Genomic DNA, 17955 nt, shown 5'->3' with positions numbered 1-17955 from the left:
ATTGCCTTTACAATAAGGATATTTATCCATGAGGCACCGGTGTGGCCCAGTCATTAGGGTGCTGGATTTATAACGTGGAAGTCCCAGGTTATAATCCTCTTCCCTGCCATTAGATGGATTTGTGTTTGATGGCCCTTATTTCAACTCCTTCATGTCTTGTACATAAACAGCCAACTGGTCAGCCTCCAACCAGTAGGGATTTTTAACAAGTATTCATTTTTTGTTATGTACAATATTTGTTTCTTTATTTATAGTGTCCTCAATACCATGACACAATTTTTGTTATTTATTAACAAATATGAAATCACTTTGCTGCAGTTTGTTGTTGCTTCTCTACTTTCAGGGGGGCTGGGGAGGGAAATTACTTTCTTTGGGTGGTTGGTACTTTGAGGTCATGAAAAAAACTTGCAGCTCTATCATTAAACTTTCAGCGTTTTGATACTTCTGGAAGATTACTGTACTAGCTAGCCTGCAAACAGGCTCCCAGCAAGGACAGAGAAAAAATTTAGCGAGCAAAGTGAGCGGACGAACGCAAAACTTAAGAATTCGGAGAGCAAAGAAATTGGGGTGGGATGGGGAAGCCTGTAGATTTTGTTTTTGATTTGCCTATCTGCCATTGGTGATTAGCCTGTAACAAATCAGTCGATGAGGTAATTAGACCTGACAAGAAGCTACATTTTCTGTACTTGCAAACAGTTCTAATCAACCCAATAAAACAGCCGGACCCAATGTCATAATATAGAGTGCAAGTAAGCAACATGTTCATGGAATATTTCAAAGTTTGCCCCTCCAGAGCCAATACTTTGAGAGCTTAAAACATATTTTGCAATACTGAAATGAGCCTTAAGAAATTGTAAGCACATGGCAAATGATAGAGGTGTCAAACTCTGCAAGACGACATGCAGATAACAGCAGAAAGTCTGGAAACCATGGCTTTGACTTCTAAAAAGAACAATTTGCTATAGTACAGACAAATGGCTCTACTCTACTTAAAATTCCTCCCCATAACACAGCATAAAGTACCCTTTAGAATCACATGTGAAATTAAATAATGAAAGGTTGAGGGACCGAAAATTAAAAGAGAATGAAAAATGCACAAATGTCAAGAACCGTAGGAATCATGTATGGCAGTCAACCACATTTTACAAAGATCTGTCAAATATTTATCTGAAAGATGTCAACAATCAGCAATTTAACCAATCATATCATGATACCAGATCCTGGTATCATGGAATGGGGGTATCAATAGAATGTCTAAAGGCTCACTATCTTCTTTTGGGCTCACTGGGAGCCTGTTCGCAGGCTATGTACTAGCTGACTCATGAATAGGGCACAGGTGAAAATAACAAGAAAACTTGATCATTGCTTACTTGGTACGCAGCTTTCTTTGAAATATTTTCCTGCTGCTACATAGGGATTGCAGCTAGAATCATACTTCATTTTTTTCATGGAGAGAAGAGTTCCAACTGGCACATTCCAACCTGCTGTTTTTCCAGCTCCAGTGTGGCATGTCCTCTTGCCTTCCAGCTTGTCAAATTGAATATCAGTGTTGTTCTTCTTTACAACTGCTACAGCAAAGTAGCTCAATGTGCCATAACCATAATATTCACCGACCACAGGAACCATTCCAAACTCTTTACCTGAAAGATAATGTTGCATATGAGGCTACTCCCCTTCGATGCCATTGTTTAGCTTGTCACAAGCAACATTTCTTGTTACTAGAAAGAACAATAGCATTGCATGACCTCACATGACAATCCATCTTAAACAATGACAATGTAACACTCAAGGTTACACCTCTGTCAATTCCAAGCCCCTTCATCCCTAACCCCCCCCCCCCCCCCCCTCTGAATTTGTAATTTGTCCAGAAAAATGTATTGCAAATGACTCATGGTGGTGCAAGAATATTTGTGCAAATCCCCATGGTGGAGCGCCGGGAAGACTGAAAATGCCCGACCCATGGGACAAGATCTCTTTTGATTGACGATGGAGCAATAATTGTTCACAAATGAATGGATTTTAATCACTACCTGTAATCATGGTTTTTAGAAGCAATATATCTCCCTTAATTACCGTTGAACATAACTATTTCAAACTCTCAAGGGAAATGAAAATTAGTTCAAAATAGCAGGAGTTCAAAAGAGCAATAGTAAATGACTGAAGGGAAAATAGAAGGGAAATGGTTTTGAGTTCAAAATAACCAAAATTCCAAATAATTGAGTTCAAATTGGGTTCCAACTGTATAACAAAACTTGACAAGTAATGCAACAACTGGCATTCAATTTTGTGAGGGACTTTATGCCCATGTTTCAATGCTTGAATTCCAGTGATAATTGAGACAAGTGTATTTACAGGATCTGTTCTCTATTAAACATTACAATTAAATAACAACAGCCCAGTGCTTCCAAACTGAACATCACGCCCTGTAAAGCTACCATATCTCCTTTCCATCAACTTTTTTTGGTTATTACCAGTAGTCCCACTAAAGCTGTAAATAGAATTTGTGTGTATTTTTAAGAACTGAAAGATAAAATTGCCTTTAACAATGCTCCACCGTTTATTTTGCAAGTGCCCTATCCTAGCCTGGGGGAAGGAAACATTGTCAAACGCCAGCTGACAAATTCCCTAGTAGGGTGAAGGCCTTGGAATTGACAGGGTTATAACAAGAGGACATTTTGACTGTGGAAATCGGAGGTGTCCCTGGGAAAATTAAAACTTCTTTGCCTGATTATGTAGCTTGAGGTAACTGAACCCAGTTACGTAAACTTAACCTGAACAAGTAACTGAGAACTGAAAACATTAAAACCTGATGTACCACAGGTAAACAAAGCATACCATAAGAGTATTTATGAAGCTCTATAGGAGCTTTTAATTATGGATATTAATATGGATTGAAAAATCTTTTTTTTTTTTGGACCAAATTTCACATTTAGCAGTAATCAGGGATTTGCAGGTGTGTTTGAATGTTTATCACTGGAATTACAGTTGCTTAACCATAGCACACACCATGGTCAGGTTCTGGTAGCTCTAATAACTGCCTTTTGTTTGCTTCAGGAGTAGTAACAACTATCTCAAAGTTTTGTTGTATTACACCTACTACAAACATTTCAAAAAAACATTGCAATAACCTCAAAAAAGGATTGAGATTGCACCTGCCGAGCGAGAAATTACTCACTGACAGTGAGTTTATTCAGATTGTGTCTATTACTACAATAAGTCAGAGTATACTGACTCACACTCTTATCATTCTCTTTGATCAACTGTGTTTGTACATTATAGGATCAACTTTCCCAGGTACAACTCCCCATGAGATAAGCCAATGTTTGGGTAGCACCTGTGTAGTGCACGATTTGCTAGTACATTCGTAACTGAGCTTTCCCTAGGTGGTGTACCAATGTAGAAATACTGGTGAAACAGACACTCACCAAATTACTACTGCAAAAGAAAGTGCAATGCCAAACATCACTTGGTTGAGTATTCTTTTTCTTGCAAACTCACTCATCATAACTGAGCTGTATTAAAGTTTTCCTCTTGAATTCCTTGGCAATATATTTCTACCAAAGTAAAATTATACTGCATACACATTGCAGGTGATGGGTGGTTGCAACACCTAGCGCACATGTAACTACGATCAACACTTGACAAAATTCTTTTGCTCCTGTTTGCAACAGCTATTGAGTTTTACCTGCCTTATAAACATCTCCGCCATCCAGGGTAATCAAATCTGCGTCTCCTTTATAGATTTTTTTCATGCATTCAACAGCATTTTCCGCCTGCACGCATCCAGGTGTGGTAGTATTATCTATTTTCATCAACACATATTTAAAATCATTGCATTTGGATTGTTCTTGATTGGATGTTGTGCACCATCTCATTTGAAAAGCATGCCCATGCCCTAACAAACAAACAAACAAACAATTAGTAACCTCAATATTTTTATATGGCTAACTCCATTCCAGAGGGTAAGCAAGATAAACCAATACCTGCAAGGTGATTGCTGATATGAATAAATTCTCAAATAAATGATGCAGTGGAAGTGAATGGGCAAGGGATAGGAACGTTGACAAATTTGTGTATCTGGGAACTACAGTTTCCAAGGAAGGTGGAGGCACACAATGCAAGGCATCCACAATAGAGAAATCAAAGCCAGAGGGGTATTAATGAGATTGAGGATGATCTGGAGCAGTACAGTGAAACCTGTATTGAGCAGACCCCCTTGAGACATTGACTAGTGTCCTCGTAATACAGAGTGTCTGCTCTAAACAGGTTCAGCAATAATAGTTAATAATTAACCCTTTTTGAAACACAGTGTAACACAGTGTAGATCAAAGACTGCTCATAGCACAATGTCCAGTCAGGCAACGCATCGATCTGGAATTATCTACTTAGCGTTGAAATGGCATTGCTGAACAATGTTAAAGGAGTCTGAGCCGAGCTTTTAGAAGTAAAAAAGCCCTTGAAGTGTCCGCTTATCGCAGGTTTTGTGCAACAAAATGGCTTAATATTGGCGTCTGCATCCGCTTAACAGAGGTGTCCCCTGAATGCAGGTCTATTTACAGTAAATGTGGGAAGAAAATTTTGGGACTTCAGCTGGTGTCCACTTAATAGAGGGTGTCTGCTTAATATGGGGTCTGCTTAAGACAGGTTTCACTGTAAACCAAAATCAGGCTATACAAGACTCTGGTTAAACCATTCTTGATGTATGGTTGCAAGACATGGAAGTTGAACAAAAGTGACAAACTTTAAAATAAGATCATCGTCTTTCAAAACAGATGCCCTCTGAATGAAAATACCTAAGATATGCTGGCAGGACAGAATCACCAACAAAGTCAACAAAGAAGTAATGGAAATGGCCGAGATGGAAAACCAATAACTGTAGGACTGCACTATGATGTGGGCACCAGAATGGCGCTGGATGCGGGGTGGACCGAGGACGACATTTTGAATTGATAAAAAGTCAAGGTTGTTCAGACGGTTTTTCCAATATTCTGTAATTTTTCATTCTTCTAAATATATTAAGTTAAAAGGCTTAGAAATAAGCATTTTAACTCAGCCTCATTCCCATGTAGGGGCCTAATATGTCATTTTTAGTGCAGAGTGCACTATTGGGATGGTTATGGGAGCTGCCTGCCACAAAGGCACTAAGGCACTATTGCACTATGGCCCTATGGCCCTATGGCGCTAAGGTGTAAACTTTAATGTTTGTTTAATTAATTAATTTCAATTAATTAATTAGTCTAGAGGCAAGGAAGTGGTGGGGGTGGGGTGGGAAAGGTACATGTGTACTCTACGCAAAACACGTTTCATCGCCATCAGTTAGACATGAACATCGCAAAGCTATACATTTGTTTCAGGTAACCCCTTGCTTTCCTTGTAGTACCATTCTCTTTAGAAGAAAACTAATTTGCTCTAAACGCATGCGTAGATTAGTTAGCGCTCGTGGCTTCTATATTAGGTGGAGGATACATTGTATACGGAATCACGCACAAATGTTGAGTGGTTTTCCTTATGGTAGAACTCAACATGTACGACACATGCGTTCTAGCAACGTTAGTGTTACACACTATCTTTCCACGCGGTATTTTAAATGTCATGCCATGTGACCAAGGACGGCAGTTATTTTTCAGGTAGCGCCAATCGTCCCTTTTTATTGCAAAAGTGAAACGTTACTGTGGCTGCGTAGCTTTTAGAATTACACACAGGTCGGTTCAACAAATATCATCTGCTGTTTTAATTTCAATCTACAATAGTGTGCTTCTCAGGGTTCAAATGTAATGCTTCACCTTAGCGGCTTGTTTATTTCATGCCTTAATTGTGTCTGTAAGACAGACCAAAAAGTTCCCAAGTTAGTGGCTTTAATACTCCGCAAATTGTACATTTGTAACAAAAGAAACCAGGAAACTGCTCAAATATTGCTGAGGACTCCGTGGCGCCTAATGAAAAGCGCAAATTAATTTAATCAGTCTTTAGGAGACTCATTCACATCGGCCACGTAGCGCTGTTTATTTTCAACACTTTTCGTTGAAACGCTTCTCAGCCATCAATATCGTTGTGTGTTAATTTTGTTAACAACATTGTTTTATTGTTAACAACAAAGGTGGCAACAGAAAGAGAAAGTAGTATTTCGCGACTATCTGATAATTAAACAAGAAGATCTGTTAGATTTTATAACCGCGCTTTTAAAATGTAACTGTTTTCTTAGCACTACAGTCACAACGCAGTGTACATTCCAAAACAATCCTTGATGATTCATTGATTACTGTAGACACCTCCCCTTGTGAGATAACTTTAAGAATTCCTAGGAAAAAATTCCTAGGAATTCCTAGGAATCTAAGGTGTGAATTTTCACGGTAATTCGGACTCGGAATTCCTAGGAATTCTTAGGAATTCCAAGTTTACATAGAGCTGACTTGGAATTCCTAGGAATTCCTAGGAATTCCAACTGAAATATACTCACCTTGAAAATTCCTTAAAATTCTCAAAAATTCCTAGGAATTTCTGGGAATAACTTGGAATTTGTAGGATTTTTTGAGAATAGGTTGGAATTTTTTGGAAAATCTGAGAAAAACTGGGAATTTTGTATCGTTTGTAGGCCAGACAAAATTTTGATGATTAATGCCCAGCATTAAAATAACAAATAAAGTCACTGATATCACATCAAACAGGCTTTAAATCAATGGTTTATTACATTGGCTTTCATGAATTTAAACATAAGTCATTAGAATAATATTATCCTGTTTCTTTTTTATTACACCAAGAATTAAAAGTAAAACTGAAAACAGCTATGAAGGTCAAACTTTTACATGTTTGATAAAAAGAGAACTTTTTCAGATAATTTACTTACTTTTTTGGTTTACAAATCCAACAATTTTCCATACACAAGATTTTAGCTTAAATTATTGTTATTATGTGGAACAAATCTGGATTTTCATGAATGTAAGGAATCAATTATAAGAACAAAACTGAAACAATCCTTAAAATTAAAAAAGGCTGAGTTTGGGCAAACTTAGCTGCTGTTCAGTTATTTCTTTTGTTTCCGCAGCTTCTTTTGTTGCCCTCTAATTACGCTGTCAACAGCTGGCCTCTTCATCTTCATCTTTGTTGCATGACACCTAAAACAAAATTTTAAAAATACAGTACATTGCGATATATATGAGGTACTGTAAGACTGAGATCCAAATATTTATGTGCTCACAGTTTAATACACGCAGCTAATTAAGACCTGACTGTAAGCTGGTTGAAATGTTAAAAGAGAAGACTTGATAATGGAAGGTGCTTGTATACTATTGATAAATATGTTACATAAATCTTGAGCTTACAGTAGATTAAATCAAGGTTTTCCTTCCTCTATAAGTGTATCAACAACTCTTGAATTGGAGGATACACTGTGTATATCACGGTTTTTAGCCAAATTTAGACATTAGAAATACTAAAAAAGACACTTAAAACATTTAAGGAACATTTAAATAATAGAGTAAACACAAAAGAATATACGGATGGACAAAAATTGAAGATCAACACGGACTGCCATACAGTCAGGCTGAAACACACAGGAGACATATCAAACTTATGCACACTGGCTGCCTCGTTGGAGTTTTTGTCAAGAACTTTGACTGGGATCAGAGAGAACTGCTATATTTATTTCGTTTGAACAAGTGAGGCGAGAGAAACTTGTTACTCGCAAATCAAATTGTTTAGGCACGCACACTGGGCAACCTAAATTGTTTCAACTTTGCTTTAGCCAGAATTCATTTCATGCCATGACTGAGTGATCCACTCGTGTATGATTCGTGATGATAAAGTTCATTCAAAAGCTTTTGTCTAAATACAAGAATTTACTTTGTATAATATAAGGTTACTTGAATTCGATTACTCACCAAATAATTTTGTATACGGCTAATCTGTCCTTTGAATTCTTCCCCGTTGAAACATCCACAGTAAGACTTTCTTTTAACTCCAAATCTTCGCCAAGAATAACTTGTTTCTCGTTAATGACACTCACGCTGTTTTCTTCTGGTCACAGGACCGCAGCAAAAACCATTTTGATATAATTTTGGAAGTGAAATCTAATAAAACGCACGAGCGATCAGCCGTTAACGCTGAATTCAAAGATGGGCGCCAAAAGAGAATTAATAACGCAATCTTTGTCACGTTCAGTCACAAGGATAGTCACGTGAAAATTCGCGTGCTGTGATTGGTTCAGTTGATCAGTTGAGGAGAGAATGGAAACGGGAGAAGAAGGAGAGAGAGACTGGCAACGAGGTTGCCAGACCAGTCGCTTTCGATGGCAAGTCTGTTTCCCTTTCCACGCTGTTTTGGTGGTCTTTTGAAAGATGGGTCTTGCTTCAAAAGGAAAAAACTACACAAACTTTTTACGAATAAATCAAGGAGGAAAATGGAACGTACTTTAACTGGTTGATCTGTTCCCGACGGTTGTCAAGATAAAGGATCATGAGGCACTTGAATCAAGTTCACTGCAAAGGTAAGGAATCCAGTTTTATAGGGATTTTCTGTTATGATAACCTATAATTGTAAATTATAAATCAAACTAAGCAATGCATTGTGTGCTCTTTAAAAACCCCAAAAGCCGAAATTCACCTAAAAGGTTTCAGATCGACCTGAGGAAACGAGATAAATTCTGCGAAATGAGCTTAAGCTTGTTGTATTAGTCCACCAAATCTATTTCAACACCCAGTCAGCACAATGCAGCAAGTATAAATTTGCGATGCTTGTCATTTTTTCCTTTGAATTATTTATAAGGATTAGCATGATATGAGATCTATAGTCTTTTCAATACATCAAGATGTAGGTTTTTTAACCGCGCGGCCATGGGCCGAGCGCGGTTCTAGGTTTACCCGTGGTTTATTATTTTTTTTTATATTTTTTTTGTCGGTGGCCAGACGCAGACCTCCGCTCTGCCAAGCTTTGAGTCACGCAACGTGTGATGTTTTTCCGCCAGAAGCTGTTAAAACATAAACACACGAACAATTTTACGGATATTGTTTTCTTTTTTGTGGGTAAAATATATTTTCTTTTCGCTTTATCAAAGCGTTGGATTTAAAGGGAATAATAAATACGCTGAAAAAAGGTATTACGTCAGCCATGGAATGCGCTGACGTTGCAGCTTTCACTTTCGCTACGTGACAAATAAGATCGTGTTTACTTTGCAAGTTTATTTCGGCAGAAGCGACGGTCATTAATTTATTTGTAATTTTGCGAGTATTTCTTGCGGTTTTAGGCAAATGAAGTAAATCCTTTGACTGTTTCATCGCAGCGAGTTCATAGATCGGAAAGAAAATTAAATGTTTGGAAGCCAAGCAAAGAACGTGTCAGAACGTGCAAAGATTACGTCATTGATAGGGAAATAACCACCGTACTAAAGATAGCCGTAGATAACGCAATTCTTGAATTATGTGACTCGTGTGACTTCTTTGCTAACCCTTAACTCAAGGGAAAAAAACAATTAAATTTAATCGTGACTTTAAAGAAAGAAAGCGGTTTGTAATAGTGTTCGTATCTTCATGCCCATACATATCCCGAAGAAAGTTCCAGATTAAGACTATTACGTCATCGGAGATGTCACAACGGCTACGACTGATGGTGCGATAATAGAGTTTATGTTGATCAAGTGCTGTGATGTCTACAGTAATCAATGAATCATCAAAGATTGCTTTGGAATATGCACTGCGTTGCGACTGTAGTACTAAGAAAACAGTTAAATTTTAAACGCGCGGTTATAAGATCTAACAGATCTTCTTGTTTTATTTGCATTGTCATTTATTTATGTCAGTTATTTATTTGTTTCCCACTAACTCATAATCTTTTTGATTCTTTTGATTTTGTTGTGTCATGAATTAAAGTGACCGCGAGGACAAGGAAATACAAGAAACATATTGATGATCCCACTATACCCATACCAAAATCTACAAGATTCGACCACATAAATCGCTTAAAGCAGTCTTCACAGGCCAGTTGACGTCATCTCCCTCTCTTGCATCCCTTTTTCTTGGATATCATTTCCAACACCATGAACAGAACACCTCACAGTTTTCGGCTCACCTGAGTGAGATGGCTGTTGGCAAAAATGTTGTGGATGACTTTGATGGATTATGGAGTGAACCTTTATGCAAGAATTGAAGTTTCACAGAAGCATTTGATAAAATTGAGTTGCCAATACCTGAAAAGACTACAAAAATACCAGTTGATGTAATACACAACAACTCAGATTTGTCCACAGACAGTGATTCAGATAATGATGTTGAAGTTTCAGTTCCGACTCCTCTGAAGAAATTGAGAACTCTGACACTGATGACCATTCACTGGACTCCCCTGATGAAAGTGAAACTAATGGTTCCCAAGAAAAAAACATTTTCTGCCAAAGAATATGCCTGTATGGCTATTCTGGCCTTAATTTCAAGACATTGTATGACAATGAGAGGCTGCTAAAGATATCCTTGTTTTAATGAAACTACCGGTAATTTGTCCAGAGAATGTCACAGTACAGTTTTACAAATGTACAGCAAGTGTGTGGAAACTGAGCTTTTCATTTATGACATCTGTGAGAGATGTCTTCCTCTTTTTCCTAAAGTCATACAGGATCAAGTCAAAAATTGTTCAACAGTGGGCTGTGATGGGTATGTGTGTGAATCTACAATTATATTAAATATATACGTGCATATATATACTTTTGGGTTTATTGAAATTGTAAATAATATATATTCATTTATGATGACAGAATTTTTTGCTTAATCTATTTATCAAATCTAAGAGCATCTATTTTTCTATCAGTTAAACTCTGGGTGTTTGATTTACGGGTCCATACAGGCACATATACACTAACAAATCATGTTGGATCTAAAAAGCAATATTATCAGTGCTATAGTTTTATGTTGAGTTGTCAGACTTAAACTGGAATTAATGTACATTTTTTGTCTGGAAATAATTATCTTGGAGCTTGACAACAATAAAAAGGTATGGAACTCACTACAGAGAAATGATCGTGTTGATTTTTACTAATTCACAGAAACTGATTCATGCACCGAGTTCATCTTTAATTTTGACATTTTGGGAAATTTATAGAAATTTCCAGCAATATTTCATGTGATTTAGCTATTCCCAAAAACTCCTAGATATTCCAAATACATTTTTTAAAACAGTCTGGGAAGTAATAGGAGTTCCTAGGAATTCCCAATAATTCCCAGTCATACTTTTCACTATTCCCAAATATTCCCAGAAATTCCAAGGTCTTGGATTAAGCATAATTTGCATGGCTTGGAATAACTTGGAATTCCTAGGAATTCCCAATAATTCCCAGTCATACTTCCACTATTCCCAAATATTCCCAGAAATTCCAAGGTCTTGGATAAAGCATAATTTGCATGTCTTGGAATAACTTGGAATTCCTAGGAATTCCTAGGAATTCCTAGGAATTCCCAGACTACTGGGAATTCATTTCGCAGGGGTCATTACTTGATCAACACAAACTGTATTATTGCACCATCAGTCGTAACCGGTGTGAAATCTCCGATGACGTAATAGTCTTAATCTGGAACTTTCTTCGGGATACGTATGGGCATGAAGATTCGAACACTATTAACAACAGCTTTCTTTCTTAAAAATCACGATTAAATTAAATTGTTTTTTCCCTAGAGTAAAGGGCTAGCAAAGAAGTCACACAAGTCACATAATTTAAGAATTGCGTTATCCACGGCTATCTTTAGTATGGTGGTTATTTCCCTACCAATGACCTAATCCTTGCACGTTCTGACAAGTTCGTTGCTTGGCTTGCAAATGTTTAATTTTCCTTCCGATCTATGAACTCGCTGCGATGAAACAGCCAAATAATTTACTTCATTTGCCTAAAACCACAAGAAATACTCACAAAATTACAAATAAATTAATGAACATCCCTTCTGGCAAAATAAACTTGCAAAGTAAACACGATCTTATTTGTCACGTAGCGAAAGTGAAAGCTGCAACGTCAACGCATTCCATGGCTGAAGTAATACCTTTTTTTAGCGTGTTTATTATTCCCTTTAAATCCAACGCTTTGATAAAATGAAAAGAAAATATATTTTTTCCACAAAAAAGAAAACAATATCCGTAAAATTGTCCGTGTATTTATGTTTTAACAGCTTCTGCCGCAAAAACATCACACGTTGCGTGACTCAAAATTTGGCCGAGCGGAGGTCTGCGTCTGATCACCGACAAAAAAAATAAAAAATTAACCCCGGGTAAACCTAGAACCGCACTCGGCCCATGGCCGCGCGGTTAATTAGTTCTTGCTCATCGGTAAAAATTTGCATTTTTAGTAAAACAACATCGTTTCTGTTCCGTTTCTTCATCACTACATTAGATATTTAACATTCTTTCATTTATCTCCAAAAAACAAGCACATCTTGCGTGTGTTGGAGAAAACAAGGGTTTCATATTACATGCCTTTGCGAGGAAAACAAAAGTATCAAGTTACAAAGTTGGCATGAAGAGCTAAATTGTCACGTTTGCTGCTTCAATGTATTATTGAATTTAAAATGAACGAAAATCAACGTAAAACCCCAGTAGTAATTAATTTGTATGTAATTTTTGGACCTTCAATGAAAATACAACCTTGAAACATACATACTGCAAAGGGGAAAAGCCCTAGCAGACTACCATGGTAGACACAAACCGGAAGTGAACCGAGCAGGGGTGAGTACTTATGGGACTACCGTGCCAGAGCTATCAATTGCGCTCTGCACTATCTGAGAATGTCTCACTAGTTTGACATGTGGGTAGCGTGGTTCTGGGAGTAAATTGGGGATGGCTCCATGTCAGAAAATGTTTACCATATAGAGGTTAGTAATCCTGGGAAGGTTCATGCCTTTATCGCAAAATGAACAATTCAGGTTATTTTTGGCTCTTAACAGCAGGACTATTATCCATAAATGGGATGCATATAGATTGCAGTTTTTGTAGCTGTTTTCAAAATTTTTATTCTATCACTAGATTTGATATTTTACCGGCTTTTCTAGCGTTACATTTTTTTGGTGACAGGCAATAGTGTGCGCTAAGCCAAGATAATCAACATCTGGTATTGCCTCCTTTTTATTTGAACTCTATTTGTCATTAATCTGGAAGACATGTTAAGCAACCTGTCTGTACTTAGTACTATTGTTATTTGATATTGTCATTTAAGCACAACTCTAGAATAGTTCCCTGGCATGTGTGCTGCTGAAAAAAGTAATAACAATAAAAGAACATTATTTTGAACGTTTTAAGTCTATATTTAAGACAGTTTTATTTAGACTTGCTTATAATGAATAGCTCTTGATATTTTTCTTCTTTTTTTGACTTCGACTGTACATTATTAATTTTAATTAATCATTTTATTTACATAATTTGTAAGGTGCATTTTGTCATATTCGGATACTAATTTGTGCCATAGAATTATTAAGAGTCCCTGTCCATAAATATGGAAAATAAGTCGGCAAGGGTTGAAAATTCGATTTCACTCATATTTTTACGGTAGATAGGCTAGGGCATGACAAAAACTACTGAATAGTTTTTTTGGCAAAATATCCTTTTATTTCAAACAAATATGCAAATTAAAAAATTCTGGTGAAGAGCCGTTTAGACTTTTTCCCCGCCCCCACTAACTGCCCCTGGGTCTCCGAGGTTGACGTCTATAATGATTGTCTTGAATTGACTCCATGTTCACTAAGAAATTTATAACCTGATGGTGAAACAATATTCAAGGTACACCAACCTCTATTAAGCGGCCAACCCCTATTAAGCGGCCATTTCCCATTTCCCATTTCCCATTTCCCATTTCTTGCGTTGCTCACAATCATTTGCCCAAAGACATTTTAACAGGAATCTTTAGACCATCCTTCTGCGATTCAACCACCAGAAGCTTGATCCATTTGAAGGTTTTGCACATGGTGAAAAGCAATTATTTTTATGAGGTACTTTTAAGTGAATGAATTACATCTCTTCGAAATTTAATTATTTTGCACCCAAAAAGACAATGCAGCATTCCCTGATATTAACCCAGTACACAATTAAACATTCCACAAAAATATTTGAGTGTTTTAAAGCCAGAAGAATAATGTGGTTTTGCATGCGAGGCTCTCAAACTTGTTTAATAAGATGGTGCGTAAAATGACGATTTTAATGGAATTTTTTAATTTGCATATTTGTTTGAAATAAAAGGATATTTTCCCAAAAAAACTATCCAGTACTAAGTTTTGCCCTAGCCTGTCTACCATAAGAATATGAGCGAAATCAAATTTTCGACCCTTGCTGCGAAATTAAGAATTTGTCTGATTTTTACAGGCAGGCACTCTTAAGTAGTAATAGTTATCACCACAGTTGCCCCCGCTTTCTTTTATTTCTACTGATTGAAAACAATTGCACATTATTGTATGAACGAAAACTTCTATTAATATCTTTTTTTTGTAAACTTTATCACTCGTATCTTCCTATAACTTAGGCATTTCATCACGGTTATTATCCAAACATTCAACTAAGTAAACTAAACCAACACTTTCTATTTTACTCATTCCATTCCAGACAGCCATGAGTTTTCGTTTGAAAGGAGACAAAAAGTACTTTCTGAAAGAAAAAAGGTTTCCTTCATGGGAACTAACATTTCTGTTATAAAAATTATAGAGAAACAAAATATTATGCTATAACACTCTGCTGTTTGAATTTGATGATGAAACAAACCATTTTTCTTGTTATAAGAGCAAAGTTTAACGTATCTCGAAAGCAGAACACCAGTTGAGAAAATCATCTGGAACTTGCTGTCACGATTTTTTTCTGAAACAGGTAGGAGGAGGAAGCACCCGGCAAAGAAAAGGCCTTTCTCTGCAATTCCCCCTTCTCCTACCCTCTTGCTAAGAAAGGCCTGATACTCAGGCTATCAGAAGTATCGCGTTACTGTCACCTCTAATCTATAAATGCAAATTAGAGTCAAGTTCTTTGTTCTCAACAAAAACGCTGCAGAACATTTACATTTACCTTTGGATTCCTGCCAAGTCACCCAGCCGTGACATGAGCTCTATCCCACGTAAGATTACTCAACACAAATGAGCAATCTGAATAAACAACATGCCGAAGGTAGAACTTCGATAAAACTGGCAATCGGAAGTATTTTAGTCACAATTGAACATGAGCGAAGCGACACTCGCCTTGAATATCGAGATTTACCGGTACATCAGAATTACTTACGATACCTTCTGGTTGTTTTTATCCCAAAATCCATCCTCAGGATCTTTGAAATTTTTCTCAATTTGTTCTTTAGCAGAATCTCCGCCTTTTCGAAGAGAATTTACTTGACTGCGGTGTGTTTATTCGACCCATTACCATTACCATTACCATTACCATTACCATTACCATTACCATTACCATTACCATTACCATTACAAGACAGAAACAAGTAGATAGTCTTTATGAGAAGAAAAATGTTGTTTACTATTTTCAAATATCGCTTTTGTTCCAATTAAGATATTCAAGTTTTTTTAAAAATGCGAATTAGTTAAGTAATGAAGTCATACACTCAACCAAATTTTGATCAAATACTGTATGATGAAGAAAGATATCTCAGCCAATTTGTATCAGAAATGTTTGATTCTTTGCAGTAAGATTCTACTAAATGAGCTCCACAATACGAGCTCAACAGTTTTGTTACCATTGCAACATACTTTTATAGGCTTTTCTGACCACCTTTGGCATTCCATTTTGATATTTGTTAGTGGTGCCTCATATGCATGATCCAGCAAGCATATATAGACGTTAGCTCGAGTTTGTGACCTTGTTTAATGTTTTTCAAGCTGAAAATCACTAACATATTGAAATCAAATGGGTTGGGACTGGGAAAGAGTGAGTTGCCATGGGAACAGAATTTTTTATAGCTATAGATGTGTTTCCTGTAGAACTATTAGCCTGTCCAAGTTTCAATGGTCTGAGCAGAAAATTGGCCATGATAGCACTATTTATATACTTGATATAATATACATGTAAGGTTGAGTGTATGACATCATCAGTCATCTCATTTGCATATTTTACACTTTTTCCAAACTTAATTACTTCCAGAATTAATGCAGATATTTGCAAACAGTAAATGGCATTTTTATTCTTTCATGGAATTCTATGTGATACACCTAAAAAATCAAGGGGAAACATTTGATCATAGTACCGCTTTAACGACTCAAATAACTACTGTCAAACATCCAAAAGGGCAAAATGACAGGATATAAGCTGGTCATGTCTGACTTCTCTTGTTTAATACTATCTTGAAGCAGCTGCTTAACAGAAAATTATGCGCTTGACATTTTATTGAAACAGCTAGTGACATCAAAGCCAGTTTCCCTAGGAAATGTTCACATGAACAGAAAAAATTTTAAAAAACAGGTGTCAACAATTTTGGAGTCAACCATATTGGAAGACAGCGATTTTATCAAACCAGAAATAAAACAAATTTGGCTGTGACGAAATTTAAAGCTAGCTAAAAGCAAATATTTGCCAAGTTATGAGAAGAACAAAATCAGCCAATCAAGAGTCAACATCTATTATAAAATATTTCCTCTTTTACAGGAAAATGCTACTTAAAACAACATCATCAACAGCATCACGTAAAAAAATGATGATTGAGTCAGACATGAAATATATTTAAATTTTGCTAACCTGAATTTTAGCAGAGCATTAAAGACAAAATGGACATTATTTTGAGAGGGCCTGACCCAAAGAGACAGGTAATTCAGCTGGGTAGCAAAAGGCTACATCTTCAGTGATCATTCTTTTCGATCATGGTATAATCCACTACATAATTAGCAGTGTTTGGAAAACAGTCCTAAGAAAATAGGCGCTCTGATTGGTTAAAAATTGTTTCTATAACTCGATAGAAACACAGAAAGTAATCAAAGTAAACAAGTTGCTTTCCTTTTTTTGTTGCGGTGTTTTCTAAAAGAAATAGAAAACATGTTCTCCATGTTTCTATCGTGTTACAGAGGCTGAAACACTAGTGAAAGTTTGGGAGAACTCGAAAAAGCTGTGAAAACATACGCCTGCAGCTCGTGTCATGTTCCCACGGCATTTCTCGTTCTCCCAAACTTCCACTTGTGTTTCTATAACTCGAGAGAAACACGGTACATGTTTTCTATTTCTTAAATAGATTTATCATAGCAATGAATAATCAACCCCATGTCGAAACGTCAGTGAATATTGACTCTATCTATCTAAGCTCCCGGGGCTGGACTGACTTAGCTGAAAACAACCACAGTAATTCGTCGCATTTCTTGTTTACACAGCTAAAATGAGTTGTCAAGCATTTTATTTTGCGTGAGTTCGACTTCTTCGTCACACATATCACACAAAAGGAGCAGTCTGAAAAACGGGTGTGCCACAAGGCCAACACGTCTCGACGTTAAGATTTAACATTCACACAAAGCTTGAGGGCAATTTTATTTTTGACCAAACATCAACCAACATGCAAACATTTGCTTGTCACAACCGAACAAAGCCAAGTTGCGTCTTTTTCAGCTTTCAGCTTTTCGGCTTCAGACATCAACGTACCTTTACAATATTTCCGCCAAAACGAAGTTTCGAGATTTGAACACGGGGTCGGGTTCCAGTGGCATAGCATGTACATTGTTGCTGCATGTAAGCTTACATATTTCCGTCGCATACTCGCTGGAAGGCTTGATACCTTTAAACATAGCTGTGTATCCACGAGGCGATACCTTAGTGGATACTACCCAAGTTATGCGGCAATTTTGCATTTTAAATCATACCACTGTAGCTGACAAACCACTTCGTTGTACCGTATTAAACTTCCAAACTTTGACTTACCTAGTAGAAACACAAGAGCGCTGAGAACAGTGGGAGATGCAGCCATATTGAACATACTTCAGGAGAGATCAAACTGCAATGACTGGATATCAGTTTGCGAACTTGCCCGCGAACTGCGAACAGGCT

The 17955-nt window shown here is 36.9% G+C and overlaps 1 protein-coding gene across 3 annotated transcripts in view; it reads right to left on the bottom strand.

Annotated features, from left to right (window-relative positions):
- LOC110058903 (melanotransferrin-like) overlaps window positions 1-17955 on the bottom strand; it is a 34639-nt gene extending 16684 nt beyond the window's left edge. Inside the window, exons 1-4 of one of the 3 annotated variants that reach the window (XM_089279592.1) lie at window positions 17830-17950; window positions 8407-8474; window positions 3686-3895; window positions 1371-1640 (exon numbers count right to left, since the gene is read on the bottom strand). In XM_089279592.1, the coding sequence (XP_089135718.1) occupies window positions 1371-1640; window positions 3686-3875 (460 nt within the window). In that variant the 5' untranslated portion in view covers window positions 3876-3895; window positions 8407-8474; window positions 17830-17950. Of the gene's footprint in view, window positions 1-1370; window positions 1641-3685; window positions 3896-8406; window positions 8475-17829 lie in introns of all 3 variants that reach the window. The other 2 variants (XM_089279591.1, XM_089279593.1) reach the window with 2 other exon arrangements.

Source organism: Orbicella faveolata, unplaced genomic scaffold (genome assembly GCF_042242905.1).
Source record: "Orbicella faveolata isolate gen_17 unplaced genomic scaffold, um_ofav_v1 contig_47, whole genome shotgun sequence".
Taxonomy (NCBI): domain Eukaryota; kingdom Metazoa; phylum Cnidaria; class Anthozoa; order Scleractinia; family Merulinidae; genus Orbicella; species Orbicella faveolata.
This window is presented reverse-complemented; position numbering and strand designations above follow the sequence as displayed.